Genomic DNA, 17,599 nt, shown 5'->3' on the forward strand with positions numbered 1-17,599 from the left:
TTTGGGAGGTTCTGTGCAAACACAAAAGATGTCCCCTGGCCCAAATAATGTAGGAGTTATACAGTGTTGAACAACCCTTGACTTTAAAAGTGGGGAAACAGAGAGGTTGGGGCCCAGTTCAGTGAGGTGATTTAACTAAGGTCAATGAAAGGTGAAGATGCCAAGCCCATGTGGAAGGAGGCACTCAGCATCTCACAGAATCAAGCCCCAAATCACTTGCTCAGACCACACAGCAACAACAGAACCAAGATTATAACACAGGGACATCCTGGCTCCCAGTTGCTGTCAGGCTGAGAGTAACTTGCCCAGGGAAATCAGTGAAAGAAACATGTTTAGAACATGGTCGTGCCTGGCACAGTCCCCTCAACATTTTCTTTCCCCCTCCAGTTTACTGACCCAAAGGTTGAAGAGGAAACATAAAAGAGCTTTTCTCCCTCCCATCTCCCTAAACACAAGGAAGACTTGCTTCCTCCTTTCCTAAATGGGGTGCTGAGAGCAGCTGGCAGTGGCTGCACAGAATTACCTCTTCCCCTAGAAGGCTTCTGGGCTGCACACTGAGGCGGCACTGGGAACACGAGGAAACACAATCTGTTGTTAAAGGGGTGGATGGAGAGAGTATAAGGTAAAGTTTGGAGAGCTGAACAAGCTTTGTGGAGAGAGTGAAGAATGGGAGAAAGCCAAGAGGGAAGGAGTTTGGGAGAGTGTCTTGGGATGTAGGGGAGAGGAAGAGAGCCTAGAGCATGGGAAAGGGAGGAGAGAGCATTGGGAAGATGCGGAAAATAGGAAGGGGAGAGAGCCTTTTGATGGGGGAGAGAAAACAGATGGGAATAAGACCAGTTTGGAAGGAGAGGGAGACCCTAAGGGATGTGGTGAAGAGAGCGCAAGCAGCATGGATGGAAAAGAATGTGACTAAGATTTTTGGCCAGGAGGTAAATGAGGAAAATAGTTTTAACATGTGTGATTTTTTTGGCAAGCTGCAGGAGAGAGAGAGGTTCAGTGTGTGTGAGACATTTTATTGGGGGACAAGGTGCGCAGGAGGATGGATGTGGAGAGAGTGTAGAGACTGGGAACGGGGAACATGAGAGAGAGAGAGAGAGTGAAAACATGGAGAAATTTTTGAAAGACTTAAATCCTGTGTTATAGTCTTGGTTCTGCTGTTGGTCTGTGGCCCTAAGCACATTATGTGAGGCTTGATTCTTGGAGATGCTGAGTGCCCCCCTGCTGAGATAACGGCCATCTGTGATCCTTGCACAGGAATCCACAATTTTTAAAGTAGATAATAGCTCACATAGGAACTGCAATATTTTCCTTCATAACTGGTACTGCTTTCCCATGCTACCGGCCAAATGAAATAAAACACCAAGAGGGTTACTGAGAAAAACAAAATACTAGCATCTTAAATATTCTTTCTATTTCTGTAATTTTGCCAGGCTCTTATAAATTAAGAACACTCTCATTGCCACCTTTTAAACAGTTAGGCCATAAGAAAATACTGGGCAGTAGTGTGGGGTATTTTTAGTCCCATTCATCAAAAACAATGGTTCACATGGTCACACGTCTCATTCCAAGATTGTATTTTAAGTGTGTGTGACAGAGTACAGGAAGGGGAGGCGGGGAGAGTGCAGGACAGCATGTACTCTGCTCACTTAGATGCTAATTAGTTCCCCAGGGGATGCTGATTGGGGTAATTATCTAATCAGGCTTGTGGGCTGGGTGGGATAAAGATCTAATTAGCGCCTCAGCCCAGGTCTGAGAAAGAGGCACAGGAAGGAGGTGCCAAGAGGGGGTGAGAGAGAGGAACAGGGCTAGCTGAGCTCACTCACACAGAGGTCTTAGAGATGGGAGACCAAAGGCACTGTGAATATTGTAAATCGACTGTTCCATCGGGACTGTAACAATGTTGGTGGAGGGAACATAAAATGAAAGGTCACTGAGTGTACACGGGTGGAGTTTGCTCAGTTTCTGCAGGCAAGAAGACAGAAGTGAAGCCATGCCCTTGTCACAGTATAACTTGTGTGTGCTTTAAAATATATGTCTTGAGTTGACAGAATGTGCATGTACTTGTATAAAGAGGAAGGATTTGGATGTGTTCCTTTTTTCATAGAAACCACATGAAGGAATTTGCAAAACACCCCATTTGTTGCCAACAGAAACATTTAGAATTACAAAAGGCATTCTATAAGAAAAGCCATAGTTTCTGCAGAAATTGTTTTCTTTGATATTAACAATAGAATAGTGACTTGAGATGGTTCTGCCATGACACACACAGACTACAAACATGTAGGGAGTTTCTTCTGGGTACTATTCCAAATTAAATCTCTCCTGGCTTTTAGGTGTCAAGAAGGTCTGGACTCCATAATCAGGTTACTTCTTTGCTGGGTGAGATATTAATTGCTGGGTACAGGATGTCATATCAAAGTATAATTACCGTAGAAACACTCCTGAGCAGAAATGTTAACCTGAAAAAGCAAAACACAATTTATAACTCTCAGGCATAGCACATCAGAACTCCAAGAAAAAGCTCTGTGTTCAAGTTCTCAACTAACTCGTTCTCGCAAAAAGTGTCCCAGATGCCCTGTGTTTTGTGTGTGTTAACTCTTCTCCCAAACATATTAAATCCTGAGGTTATTATATTCTGGTCTGACACTCAAAATCACTACTCTCCTAGGCACATGATTTATCACGTTTGCTACAAACCTAAAAGTTCTACACTGATGTTTCTTAGGCACATTTGTACACTCTTGTTCTTTTGTCTTGTCTCTTCTGATAGTTACTAGTATGTTTTATTTTCCCCTCTTCAGTTATAGGTGTAAGATGCTGGTTTTGATTCACCACTTTTACACTAGAAATAAAAATTAATAACCATCTAGACCATTAACGAATTTTATTGCTGTTTTCCAATACCCAATTTTACAACCACCTTTATCTAATCTAAATGCTTAGTTACTTCTCTCAGGGCTAAATAATTCCAGATGTCTTTATCCATTCTCATTTGTAAGCCTTTTTTGTCTTGCAGATTCTGCTTTTTAAGGTTTGCTTCTTAAGAGATTGAGGGCTTGTCTTCACTAGGGGGTAAGTCGACCTAAGTTACGCCACTCCAGCTGCGTGAATAACGTAGCTGGAGTCACCGTATCTTATGTTGACTTACCCCGGTGTCTTCACTTCACTCTGTCGACAGGAGACATTCTCTGGTCGACTTCCCTTACTCTTCTCGGAGAGCTGGAATACCAAGGTCAACCAGAGAGCACTCTGCCATCGAGTTTGCAAGTCTTCACTAGACCCACTAAATCAATCCCTGCTGCAGTAGTGAAGACCAGCCCTCAGATGCACTCAGTATTAGCTAGAATGATCACTAACAGTTTAAACAAATTTTGAATTCTTCAAACTACAATAAAGGTTTAATTGATAAAATTAGGTAGCTGTCCTGCAATGAGTTCCGCACAGGTCCATATGAACAAAGTTCATTGCAGAGCAGGGGCCTTCCCTTGTAACTACATGCACATTGAATGATGCAATATAATTTCCTAAAAAGAGGGAAAGGTCACAATAAATTTGTCACAATAAAGTAAACATCATGTTACTATAACATCTAGGTGTGTAGAGTATTAATTTTTTGAATAAAATACTAAAAAATTAACTCATCAAATGTGATCATTCTATTGTCATTTGCAGGAAGTCCAGCACAATTGCCAGCTTCATAGGATATCATTTTGTGCTGATGATAAAACTGACAAGAGGATATTTACCTTCATATGCAAAGATTCTGAGTCAAATAAACACTTGTGCTATGTCTTTGACAGTGAAAAGTGTGTAAGTATGTCAGATGTTTTACAGTGATTTGGGGGGTCTCAAATGGCGTGTTTTGAAATTAGTACTAGGAAGAGGATAAAACGAGCAGCTGGGCAGCCCCTTATATAGGGTCAGCTTGAGGTACTGTTTCATGTCAAGAAGCCTTTAAAATTGTACTTGTGTTTATTACAGATTTAAATTAAACGTTTTGTTAATACTTTTTCACCTCAGGTCACAATGTTCTTTCTTGAGGCAAATCTTCTTCCCAGTACCCAGCCTCACTACCTGGGCCAACCACCAGGCTTATACACAAGATGGGGAGAGGATCCCTTTCCCTCCAGGCTCTGGAATGTTTGCAAAGCTGCCATGTGGAGGTTACTGCCGCACACTATGTGAAGTAGCCACATGGACTATTGTGCAGTACACATACATAACCTTATGGGATTTGCACAGTAGGCATCCTCCACTCTGCTGAGTCACCCACGTGCTGATACACCACTAGAAGAATCATTTCACACACCACTGAAATGCAGTCACTTCTGGGGTACAACATGGCAAGTGTTCAACAATGTACAGTTACATTCAAGAATAGTTTGGGACAGGAAGTGAAGAATACTGTATCCAGCTGAAACAATAGGAGTTTACATAGGCAGAAAATAATTGCCTAACGGTATTTAACTAGGACATTGGCACTAATGCACCCATTCATATGAAAAATGACAAGGGATGTTTAATATTCACAGTTGCTCAGGATCTCTGTTATGTCATGCCTCATTTAGAAGAATATAAAAAAACTCTTGACTTTGACAAAAATTACATCTTTTTTCCTCTATAACATTAGATACAGTTATATAAACTTTTGCCGTACTGCTTATAGAGTGTGTTTGGTGATCTTGTCATTCATCTGCAATAGTTCAGTGTCAATACAGTAACAATGTGTATACTCACTGTACATTTCTGTTCGCTTCTACCTTTTTGTCTGTCTTCCTTTCTCTCTTCTTTTAGGAAGGGCAGCAATAAACACAGATCACTTCTCGATCTCAGGTGCATTTCTTCTCCCCTTCCGATAATCTCTTTATGCTGGTACCTTTCAGCGACGGGAATATGAGCAGTTGTGCCTTGTGGTTGGTACAGGAGCCAATAGCCAGGAAAAGGCACCCAAGCTCAGAGCATAGGTCAGAGCCAGAGTCAGATGTCAACAATTGGATTCAAGAGTCAGAACCGGAGTGGGAAAAGGCAGAGGAAAGGCTGAGTCCACCATCAAAGGCAGGAGCAGGACTGAAACAAGATGGGAGCAAGGCTGGGAACAAATAGGCACAGGAGTTATCACAGCTGTGGGCAAATACTTTGAGCAGCTGCTGAACTGCTGCTGCAGCTGAACTTAAGAGCTGGTCTTCTGACTTCCCAATCAGGTGGTTTAGCCAATAAGACAGCCTGCTACAGGCCAGCTGCACTTGTTAGGTTGCCTGGAGACTGGCTCTTCTGCAGGGCCTGATACCTGACAATACCCACACTTGAGGTTGCCGCCTAACCAGGCCCAGTTTCTCCAGGTACTTCTGATGGAACACTTGCAATAGGTCCAGAGTGTGCATGTTCTCTGCCCATTCCCAAGACCACTACTCCAGACTGTAGTCTTCCCAGTCTGCCAGGTACTGGAGCCTTCCCCTAACGTGCTGAGTTGAGGGTTCAGTGGATCAAATACTCCTCCTGTCCGAGAACTGTTATAGATTGGAGTGGTTTGGGTATAGGTTCTAGGTGTAGGGCTTTAAAAGTGTGAGGTGAAAAGGTGGCTCTTTGAGGACTCAAGCAACTGTAACCTGAAGGTCACTGGGTTTATCCACTCTATAATCTTGAAGGGGCCCAGGCATTGGTAATCTAGTTGGGCAGATGGGTAGTTTGATTTAAGGTTCTGGGCAGAGAACCACACCATGTCCCTGTGGCCAGATTGGGGACAGCCTGATGGTCTTGATCCATGTGGTGTTTTATAGGCTTCTTTGGCAGGCTTCAAGTGTTTGTTGAGCTCTTGGTGCACCCAATACGTGTTGGGGGCTAAATCCACAGTGCCTAGCACTGGGGAATTTATGGGTAGCTCTGTGAAAGTGGGAGAGAAAGCTATAGTCTGTAAAGAAGGGGCTATATTGGGTCTGTTATGTGTTTGTAGTCAATAAAACATGTCAAATAACTAACTCAGTTGATGTTTTGTTTAAGTAAGACAATCAAGTAATATTTAATACAGCACTGTGCAGAAAAAGGAGATATATATATACTACAGAGATTGGTATATCTCTGTAATGGAGACGTGATGGCAGTGTACTTCAGTTCACTTTTGATTAACTTCCTTAAAATCACCCTTTATATATTCATTCAGAACCCAGAAAAATCCTCATGTTTTCCCCAGTGTTGGTTTTGCAGACATTTTGCTTATTTGAATATTCTTAGCTTGACCTAATCAATAAGTTAATAACGTCTGTAACCATATTTAGCTCTTAATGACTTGGACATTAGTCAACACATAACTTAATGGTTTGCTGTTACATTGATTCCAGAACACATCTGCTATACCAAATGCTCCTTGTCCATTTTGTCAGTTACTAATTTTTTCAGTTACCATGCATTTATGTGTATCCCTTAACAATTATGTCATTTTGTCCATTACCATCCACATGTATAATAATAGGCACCCCTTTATATACAACGGGTACTTATAGACCAAGAAAAAAATGACCTATTGACTATGACATTCTTTTCATGTAATTATAAACACAAGGTATAGTGGGACTATGGCTCATCTAGGAAGAATCAACAGGTTATGGTTAAGGTTAAGATTTTGTCTCAGTTATTTTTAGTAAAAGTTATGGATAGGTGGCAGGCAAAAAACAGAAATGCATAGGAGCCCGTGATCTGTCTGCGACTTTTACTAAAAATAACCGGGGGCGGAGGGGAGGAATGACAGCTGGAGCCTCATGGGAGGGGACTGACAGTCTGAGCTCCACCGCCAAGGGAGGGGGCACAGCCCCGACCCGAGCTGTGGGACTGGGCTGCACAGACCTGGCTTCAACCCCAGCTACAGCCACTGACAGCTGAAGCCGAAGAAGTCACAGAAGTCCGTTAAAGAATCCATGACCTCCATAACTAAATCGTATCCTTAGTTATGGTAGGGTGGTTTAATTATTAACAGGTCAAGGTGTAGATTGCATTGTTATATTCAAATTTGGAGTAGCACATCAGAGAAGGCTAATCATCCTGATGGTAACTGAGAAAACAATAAAGATACTGCTCCAAGATTTGATTGACTCTCTCTGTTTGCCCATTGGTCTTTGGGTGATAAGTGAGTCTCTCACCTCATCCAGTCTGAGAAATTCCCACCAGAATCAGGAAATGAACGGGGATCCTGGTGCAATACAGTGCCAGTCAGTAACCCATTGTAATGGAAAACATTTTCTAGGAAGAGTGAAGCTGAGTCCGAATGTGGTAGGAAAGGTGCAGTTTGGGATAAAGTGTGCCATCTTTGTTAGCAGATCAGTGCAACCAGGATTAATGTGTATCCCTGTGAGCATGACAGTTCTGCAATGAAATCCATTGATATAGTATACCAAGGCTGCAGATGTGTTGGCAGAGGCTGGAGGAGACCTAGCGGTTTTGATTGTAGGTTCATGGTATGGGAGTATTTGTAAATAGTTTAGTGTGGTCTGGGTGAATCAGGAAGGGTGCTGAGATGAATGTTCTGTTCAGTTGATCAAAGGCTGTCTGAGCGTGGGTGGACCAGGGAAACTGAGCCCCCTTGTGCAAGAACACTGTTATGGGTACAACCAGGCTAGAGAATCCTTTAATAAATTGCTTTTAGAAATTAGTGAACCCCAGGAATTGCTGCACCCTTCATACCTCCTTGGCTGCAGCCCAGTTGGATATTTCCACCACTTTATGTGGGTTCCCAGTGTATCCCTCAGGTGAAAAGATATATCACTGTGATCTTATCAAGCTTTTCTCAAGCTTCATGCATAGGTGGTTTGGCGGAGTCTCTCCAAGACAATGCGCACATGATGATTGTGGAGCCCTGACTTTCAGAGAGAATGAGAATCTCATCCAGGTAAATGATGACAAACTGGTCCAGCATATCCCTAATATGTCATTTATTAAATTCTGGAAGATCGCTGGGGCACCCAAACAGCATGATCTTCTATTCATCTCCTTGCTAGATCCTTACCAGGTTATAAGGTCCATGGAGGTTCAACTTTCAAACAGCTCACTTATAAGTGGTAAGAGGTACCAGTTTCAGAGTGTAATCTTGTTCAGAGCCCAGTAGTCCACACAAGGCTGGAAGGAACCATCTTTTTTCACCACAAAGAAAGCTGGGATTCCTGTTGGGGGTATGGTAGGGCAAATGAACCTCTTTTATAGGTTTTACTCAAGATAGCTCCGAAATACCTATAGTTCAAGTTCAGAGAGGAAGAAAATGTACCTGATGGGAACCTCTGCTCTCGGCTAGAAGCTGATTGGGTAGTCATAGCTCCGAGGGGACAGGAGGCCGTTGGCTTTCTTTTTGCTGAACACATCGACATAGTGTTGCTATTTAACAGGAATCCATGAAGCTTTTGAGTGTGGTCATGGTGATTGTTGGGGTCGCCTTTGCATCCTATTTTCATGTCTCTGAATTCTTTGAAGGACCAAGTAAGCCACAAAAGGATTCTGATCTCCAGTTAGCTCTCAGGAAACAAGACTATTGGAAAAATGGTAGCTCAAAGCACACCATGCCTGAGTGCCAGCAGATGTACAAGTCATGGGAGATGAGCCAGAGGATGCCATTGTCAACTGATGAATGCAGTGAATGAATTAGTTCAAACTGGAGGACTTCTCGGGTAGCCTCAACGGGTAGTTAACTCTAAGGGAGCTATCTGGTCATGACAAAAGAAATGAGAGCTCTGTGGACTTTGCTAACTTGGGGGAGTCCTTGTGCTGGATGGAGATATTGTGTGCTTGGGCAAATTCCAGATCCATGAAACTGCCTGAGGCACTGAATCCACCACCTACTCTAGGTGGGTGTCAGGCATCACAGGGTGCCAGAACTGGAAAGGGAGTTGAAGATGTGTTGGTTGCTGATTGGCCATCATCAAGGTACCAGTGGATGAGAATAGGCGTGGACTGCTGGGGTGAGGGGAAAGATGCCAACCCAGCACTGAACCCCATAGGTCCAATGCCCAGTGTCGATTCTTCTTTGTGTCAGAGAGGCGGGGCTGAACCTGATTGACTTACATGGGTTCAGGCAATGGAGAAGGGACTGGTGATGGGGGAATGGGGCTGGAGCCAGCAGGGCTGGCAGGAGCCAGGAGGACCATCTTTTTTTCTCGATGGCATTCATCGATTTTGATGACTAGGTTGAGTAAGGCAGGATGGCGATTCCACCTGTACCAGTTCATCTTTAATATTGCCATTTAGGCAGAGCCAGAAATGATAACACTACATAGCCTCGTTCCACTAGGTGTCTCCTACCAAGCATCGGAACTCTGCTGCACATTTAGCAGCTGGCCAGCCTCCCTGCTGCAAAGCTGCATGTGCGGCTTCAGCTGTACGCTCCTGACTTGGGTAATTGAAAATCACCACCATCGCACAAATAAAGTCCTTAAAGTGGCCCAGAAGTGGGCTTGATTTTTCCAGGAGCAGAGATGCCTAAGCCAGGGCCTCCCAGGTAAACAGGCTGATAATCAGTCCCACTTGGGCTTTGTCAGTGGGGTACGACTGTGGGTGTCGCTGAAATAGGAGCCAACACTGATTTAGGAGTCCATGAAATGTGTTGATTGTCATTGAACTTGTCAGGCAGAGGGAGTTTGGGCTCGTGAGGAGTGGGGGTTGGAGCTGAAAGCATGGCCTGAGCTTGCAGGATTGTGTTCTATGCCTTCAGAGTGGTAACCTGGGCCTGCAAGATCTGTAGGGCTCCCATTATTTCCATTAGAGAGGTATTGGCCTTTGTAGGATCCATGCTCACCATATGAGTTCTAGTTCCCTGATTTTTTTGGCTGCTCAAACTGTCATAAATTGGGACATGGCAGTCGTGCCTAGCAACTGGAATAGGGATCAGGCCTGGTGGTTAGGAACAAGATGAGAGCAAGGCTGGGAACAAGCAAACGCAGGAGCTATCACAGCCATGGGTGAATGTTTTGAGCAGCTGCCAAACTGTTGCTGCTGCTGGGCTCAAGAGCTAATCTGCTGACTCTCTTCCCACCAGTCAGGCAGTGTAGCCAATCAGACAGCCTACTACAAGCTACTACAAGCTAGCTGCACTCGTTAAGTTGCCTGGAGACTGGCTCTGCTGCAGGCCCTGATTCCTGACCGTATCTTTCCCATCTCATTCACTATTGCTCTTTCTCTGACACTTCTGTCTACCCCTGTGGTCCCCGAAGTGAGTTTTGCACCCTCCCTCTTTCCAGTCCGTTAGTTCCTTCAGCATCCAAAGAAGCTCATTCAGGTTGGTGCCTTCCCTTCCAATCTACACACATTTCCTGGAAAGTGCCCATAGTGCCAGCATTGCATGTTCCCAAATGCCAATTTACCATTATTTAATTAGTGGTAAATATAGGTCTGTTCTCTAAAATAGTCAAAATGCAGCTGATTGGTAATGGTAATTCTGAGCAACTGTCACTTTGTTGTGTTAATTTGCAGCAGATAAAATGATTAAACCTGTATCAGGCACTTGGTATTACAGAAAGTTATCAAAGGGTAAGTCTCTACTTGCTTTCAAAATTAAAATCTCAGTCTTGCCTTGATATTTTCCCATGTTTTTCTTTGCTTTTCAATGACAAAGAAAACCAATAGTCTAATCTGGTTGACATAAATCCAGTTGTTTCAGTGGTTGTCAGAAAAAAAATCTGTTTTCCAACAAACAGACCACATATATGCCACAGTTTTTCCTGTTCTAAGTACAAGGAGAAAACTGAACAAATGCTGACCATGTAATGGTGATTACTGGGATTAACCGAGTTTCCAAAAATATTAACAGTTGTTGGGTTTTTGCCCCTGCAAAAGTTATCCAAAGTAAAATCTTTCCTATGTAAAAGGAATTGAAACATTATGTATGGAGTTCTCAAATATGAAGAGAGAAACTATTTTATTTGCATGGACGTCCACAGATTTGGTTTGGTTTGGCACCTGTGGTCTTCAATACTTAAGCACAGACATACGATATATAGATATATCGACCTTATGGAAATCAATACCCTATTTTTATAATATAGACTTTTGAAACCTAACTAAAAGCAATGAAAGAAAAAACTGAATTCAATAAAAATATTTCATTAACAAAAGAAAGTTACAGCCATCAGCCACTTTCAAGAGATGAAAATGCAACAAAAACAGACCCAAGCACATTGTTTATAGATATTAAAGTAGCATAATGTACAAGTAGCATAATGTACACTGCAACATAGATAATGTCATTCTGTCTACAGCAGTTTCCCCTGTAGTTTATTTGCATCAATTATTCTTCAGTTATCTTCCTGGCTGCCATGTTTCTTTTCAAAGCTGAATTCATTTCAGTGGTAGGTGAAGCAATACCTAGGTATACTGTATATTATGTATAGGGCCCTACCAAATTCAGGATCCATGTTGATCAATTTAATGGACAGAGAGATTTAAAATTGGTCAATTTCATGTTTTCAGCTTTTTACTTCTGAAATGTCACAGTGTGGTAACCGTGGGGGTCCCAACCCAAAAGGTACCCGGAAGTAGATCTAATCTCCCCCCCTCACTCTCTCCTCAGAGCTGCCATGCAAGGGAAGGACAAGTCCTGTCTCTCCCCAGCGCAGCAGGGACTCACAGCTAAGAGCTAGGGTGCTTCCAGGAGCAGGGGAATACACCTCCACAAGTCTCCTCCTGCTGCAGGAACCTCCGGTGCTGGAGCTTCCTGCAGCAGGGGGAGGCACTCCAAGGTGGCTCTGATCTCCCCCTGAAAGCAAGAACAGCCATGCAGGGGAAGGATAAGTCCTCTCCCAGCCCAGCCAGGACTTGCAGCAAGGGGGAGATCAGATTTCACAGGGAAGAGCTTATTTCACGGTCTGTGACAAATTTTTCACGGCCGTGAAATTGGTAGGACCCTAATTATGTAATATGTTTTGTGCTCCTGTGAAATGAAAAATACTATATAAGATACTCTTAATGTGCTAATTCCAATATTTTACTTGTATAAAGGCTGAAGAGATAACTTTAACAATTGGTCAAGCATTTGACCTGGCTTACAGGAAATTTCTGGAATCTGGAGGAAAAGATGTTGAAACAAGAAAACAGATTGCAGGGTTACAGAAAAGAGTAAGTCATCCATATTTGTTGCTTCTCTTCATGAAAATTATATACTACAGTAATTTTTTACAAATTTCTGTGAAGTATGCTGGAGCATAAGTTTCAATACTATTCTAAGGACAGAAGATTATTAAGAGACTCCAGAAACACTAAAAAAGAGAACAATAATCTATGAAATTATAGTGCATTTATGAAAAAAACAGTGTGCATCTCTCCATCATCCTGAAAATTCACAAGTGCTAAGAAATTTATTTCATTCTCAAATAAAATGAGGCATTTGGATCAATTATTAAACCCAATTACTAGTTTTTTGGTAATTAGTTTGTAGTATACTGTTAAGAATAGCAGATCTCAAATAAATAAAGAAATAAAAATGTTATTCATGATTTATAGCTAAAATTAGATACGTCAGAGGATGAGTCTCCCAGTATCTGTTACAATGACTGTTTGTTTTGTAGATTCAAGAACTAGAAACTGAAAATATAGAACTGAAAAATAAGGTACAAGATTTGGAAAACCAGTTAAGAATAAATCAAATACATACATCTCCAGTAAGTACATGGATACAACTATGTTTTCCAGCCACGATTGGTATAACTTAAAATTATTTAACACCATCTTTGTGTTCTGATAACAAATACAGTATTCACGCTATTTCTGATTATTATTATTATTAACACACTATAATCCTATATTTAAGTAACAGTAAGATTGTGACAAACCAACAATTGTAGGAAAATTTAAAGTTATATTCAATAAATGATGTTTCCTTAACTCAGCCTGTTGTGCCCAAACGTTGCTGTATATATGCAAACTCATTTTTCTCAGACACACAAGCAGACTACCTAAGGATGAAGAGCAAAGTCCTGTGTCCCAAGGATCTGGTTCAGTGTGTCAATCCTGTGCTTTGTAACTCAGGATTTCTTAATAACTTTCTGTCACAAACATATCGTTACTTACATCTATTGTTTTGTCTATAACTTACTTCTTGTTTTAACAAGTTTTATGTTCTTCTGAAATTCCCTAGTAGAATCACATAGCCCAAGAGCCATTATGATCTTTCACGCAAATAAGTACTTAAAGGATTGGCTCACTAGTTATGACTGTAAGCGAATGAAGATCCTTTATTCATGGAAATATTTTGCCTTCTTCAGAATCAGTGGATGTCGATTTTTATGGAATTTTTAAATGGCAGATTTAGTTAGTGTTAGTGAACTATTATTAAAAGTATAGGTTGTTTAGCAGACTGACCCTAATGGCTCTAAAGCAGTTATAGTTTATTGTATTCAAATATATTTACATAGCTGTAAAAAAAACCAGTTGATGTGCATATACAAGTCTTTACGAAAAGAGACTGATATTTAGATTAGTTTTTAATCTAAATATCAATGGTGAAATGCTGGTCCTATTGAAGTCAATTGGGACAGAATTACATCCCTTGAGTCTATATTTTTGTCCAAGCAGAAAAATAATTTGCCAATTTTTATTTTTTTATTTTAAGTCAGAGTATTTTTTGAATTACAGAAGTATCCAAACATTTTACAATGTATTTTCTTTAATATTTACAGTTGTGTAAATTAAAATTTGGGCCTACCACATATTTTGAAAATGTGAGTTTTTTCATCTTGTTCCCATCTTGGCATCAGCCTTAACTGGATATCTACATTTTGATCCACGAAGGCCCCCAGAGTCTGTTTATTATAGCAATGATAATTTATCAGTATTATCACTATACTGAAATTAAGTTCTGTGGAGGTCTGTCTCCATAGTGTCATCAAGTGTGATAGTAACATGTGACTGGAATGCATATGATTGTATATATGAAGGTCTTTCTTTCATAGGGACTCAGTGAAAACTGTAAATTGTATATGATTTCCCACTTACTATGCATTCAATCAAAAGTACTAATCCCTCAGGCCAAATCCTCAGCCTTCATTCAGGATATTTTCCTTAATAAAAACTGTAAGAGTTGATCCTTTATTGGTAAACCTAATCATTCAATTTGTCTAAGAGCAAAACCAGCTTTTATAGTAACCCTGTGATAGATACATTCTTCTTATAAAAGAAACAAGAATAGCAAAAACCAATATTTTCCTATTTAGCTTTTTGGTCCAGGAACCATGTGTTCATTATGTGTGCATCCAGGGTTTATCACAATGGGACCCAGGTACCTGATGAGGCCTCTTGACACTTAAACAGTACAAATAACATATGAGATTGTAGATTGCAATTGTATAATGGCCAAATTATGCGCTTCGCTGATTGGGTATTATTATTATTGGCATTGTGGTAGCAATGTGTATATGTTTTCTGTGTATTATTTCAATGTGACTTCTGGCACATGGTTCTGAGAACAGAATTTGACCCTTAGGATAGCTGTTATTTTGTGTGGTAGAATGCCTGTGAGGAAATCTGCAATACAGTCTTAAAAGTACTGATTTAAAGCATTTTTGCGCATTATTTTCTTTATTTTATTTGCTAGTAAATATAAGACACACAGCTGTTAATATCACATTTACATTTCATACCCATTAATTACAAGAATAACATATTTAATTCTTATATTTTCAAAAAATCATCTCCAAAATGTTGTTTCAAATATAAGCCTATTCTAATTTATTTGTTATTTCTTTAGATTGAATATTTAAAAAGAAAGAATTACCGTACAGAAGTTCTGTTCATTCTAATAATTAGAATTACAGTAAGAACTACTCAGCCGCATAAATATTAATATATAAATTAATTCTGCCAGCCAGCAGCCTTAAGTAATCAAAGAGAGATAACAGTGTATCGCAGCTAATCAGCAATAAAAAGAAATACTCCAGGAAAACTTCTCATTCTCATATCTTATCTCATAACATAACTTTATCCTTCCCGTAAAACCCTATCAAACAAATAGCTTTTGCAGCATGCCCAGAAGGTCATTCAAATAGGCCAAAGCTGTTTGTATTACCATTATAATAAAATGAGCAGGTACATGTAAGAGACAGGTATGGAATGAGAAAAAAATTGTTAAATATAATAGACAATCAGTGCTTTACATAAACTATTATTTTCCATGACTGAAACTTATTTAATTATCTGCAAAGAGAGTGTGATCCCGGAGTCTGCAAAACCTCAATTCCCATTGTCCCAGACACACACTGGAACAAAGACAAGATTCAATGGATGTGTTGAAATAAGGCTGCACCTTTATTAATTTATCTGGGATCACCCAGCAGTAAATTGTACAGCGCTGGTCACCATTTTTTTCTTAATCATTTCCATCTATTTGGGAGGGCTGCCATCAGCCCTTTCCCTTCCCAACCAGGTCCTATCCCATTGCTGGTCATGAGGGTCAGAGGGCCTGGAAAAAAGAGGGCTGTCTCCCCACTGTGTTAGACATTAAGAATCCCAACTCCCTTTTCCAGCTTCCCTAGGAAACCAGACCCCCTCCCTTCCTTGCCACCCCATAAAATGAGTACCTGCACTGGACACTTGCCTAATTTGTGACATCTTGACCTAAATTCCTTACCTAACTCAACGGGTCCCTGAACTGCTGTGGGGAAGGCGAAACAATCCTCAGCACCTGGGCCAGTATGGTAGTGAGGGGAAAATTCCTTCCCAGCTCCTAAAGGAAAAAGGCAACTAGCACAGTGTCCACTGTAGATCATAAAATACTTGGTCCTACTTTGATCCCATGGGTGGGAGAGAGGGCGCTGCTGGTTCATGAAGAAAGAGGGTACAATTTGTGTGGCACTGGATATAAATCCCTTTCCCCCCAGCTGGTGTGCCTGGTGGTTCAGTGTCCCCATCTAAACCAGACACTTCTGGTTCCCCCATGGCTCAAGACCTACAATCCCTTTTCTTCCTCCTTGCCAGACAAAGTCCCGCAGCATTCAGTTGCGATGAGCATATTATAGTTAGAAGAGGCACTAAAAACTTTGCAGGATGTGGACGGGTATGTGTTTAAGGCTAAATTATGCTTATTCAAACAAGGATATCTAAATTACTACATTTTACAAAAGTAAAAGTAGAATGAATGTACCTTTTTTTATATTCTCTATACATTTCTGGGAAGAAAATGTGTGATGTTACTAAAAATAGTAATAAAAAGTAATTGCGGGATTTTGCTAAAATTACTTGAATGCACTTTTTTAAGAGGAATTTTTAAATTCACAGATCTAACCACTGGAAAATCTGCTTCCTCTTTTTTGCTTTTGTTTTTTTAAATGTATGACCTTTCTTGTGTTACTTGTTAGTGAGCAGAGACATTTTTCCAATTTGATGAAAATTTAACTTTCTGGGCAAAATATATTTCAAAGCCTGGACCTTTCTCAGAAAACTATCACATCTCAATAGCCAGCTAACCACTTCTAATAATCAGTGTGAAAAATGCAGCTTCTTTTTGTTAATTTTCCTCATTCCCGATTGAGATATGTGCAGGGAACTTCATAAGGATATAGTCTTGTGATGATGTAACACAGAAGAATTACTGTATTCAGTCAGAAAAATATAAATCTAGTTTTGTTCATTCACATTTAAAATAGCAGATGAATTACTGTGTTTTTTATGCTATAAGTGAAGTATGATAGATGATATGCTCTCAATACACATTATTAGGCATTTCCTAGTATGACTCAATAACACAAAGAGTTTGTAGTTGTTCAGAGGTACTAATCTTCATACAAATTCACAGCATGTATCATAATTATTTCCTCTTGTGTCACACTGTGAAATTATATTTAATTTTTTAAGTATAAAATAATTTGAATCCACACTAAGAAATGCATAGGAAATATCCTTATGAAAAGTCCTACATCTAAATTAGCAAAACTTCAAACATCAGACTGTCAATTTTTTCCTTTAAAAAAAAACAGAAAGAAACTAGCTGGCATTGTATATTAGTGATCTACTAATATTTTTAATACATATGTCTATTTTTAGAGGAGATTAAAACATCTGAATCCAATAAACAAACATTACTAGGTGAATTTTAAGTGGGCAGGACTTGAGCCTGTAAATAGACATATTTATGGTTTGTTTTTCTTTCCTTTTTTTGAAGTAATAATTTTAAAAACTTTTTTTTTAAAGGTGCCAGTGTCTGGTGGGTTTCTGACCCTCTTTTGGACATAATATCAAATAATTAGATCTATTCATATTTTCCATCATTTGGATATTACTATTTATATACATTCATAATATGGTATATATCGGTTTTATCTTACAATCATTTTGTACATGGAGTTCCCATTTAAGTTAATTAGTGTTTACATGTTAAGGGACTGCGGGACTGAGACCTAATACTTTAACTGTTGCTGTGCAATGCTATAATACCACATGTGCTACTATTGAGCCAGCCTACCCTCAATGAGGCAGTAGCAGAGCTCTGCTCTCCTTCCTGGTGAGCCCCCAACTGGGTAGGTCTCCTCCTTTTAAGTCCCCTTCTCCACACCTGACACTGATGGAGGTGTAGCAGGGGAGGCTCTATTGGCTGTCCTTTTCCCTCCTGTTGCCTTGGCACTGGTATTGTCCCATGCAAACT

The 17,599-nt window shown here is 40.3% G+C and overlaps 1 protein-coding gene across 8 annotated transcripts in view; it reads left to right on the forward strand.

The window, feature by feature from the left end:
- Window positions 1-17,599, forward strand: part of GULP1 (GULP PTB domain containing engulfment adaptor 1) — a 277,029-nt gene that overhangs the window by 217,969 nt on the left and 41,461 nt on the right. For 7 of the 8 annotated variants that reach the window (XM_074967752.1, XM_074967757.1, XM_074967751.1 and 4 more), the window contains 3 exons: window positions 3,673-3,810; window positions 11,968-12,084; window positions 12,534-12,626. In XM_074967752.1, the coding sequence (XP_074823853.1) occupies window positions 3,673-3,810; window positions 11,968-12,084; window positions 12,534-12,626 (348 nt within the window). The remainder of the gene's footprint in view (window positions 1-3,672; window positions 3,811-11,967; window positions 12,085-12,533; window positions 12,627-17,599) is intronic. The other variant, XM_074967758.1, reaches the window with a different exon arrangement.

Source organism: Natator depressus, chromosome 11, assembly GCF_965152275.1.
Source record: "Natator depressus isolate rNatDep1 chromosome 11, rNatDep2.hap1, whole genome shotgun sequence".
Classification (NCBI taxonomy): domain Eukaryota; kingdom Metazoa; phylum Chordata; order Testudines; family Cheloniidae; genus Natator; species Natator depressus.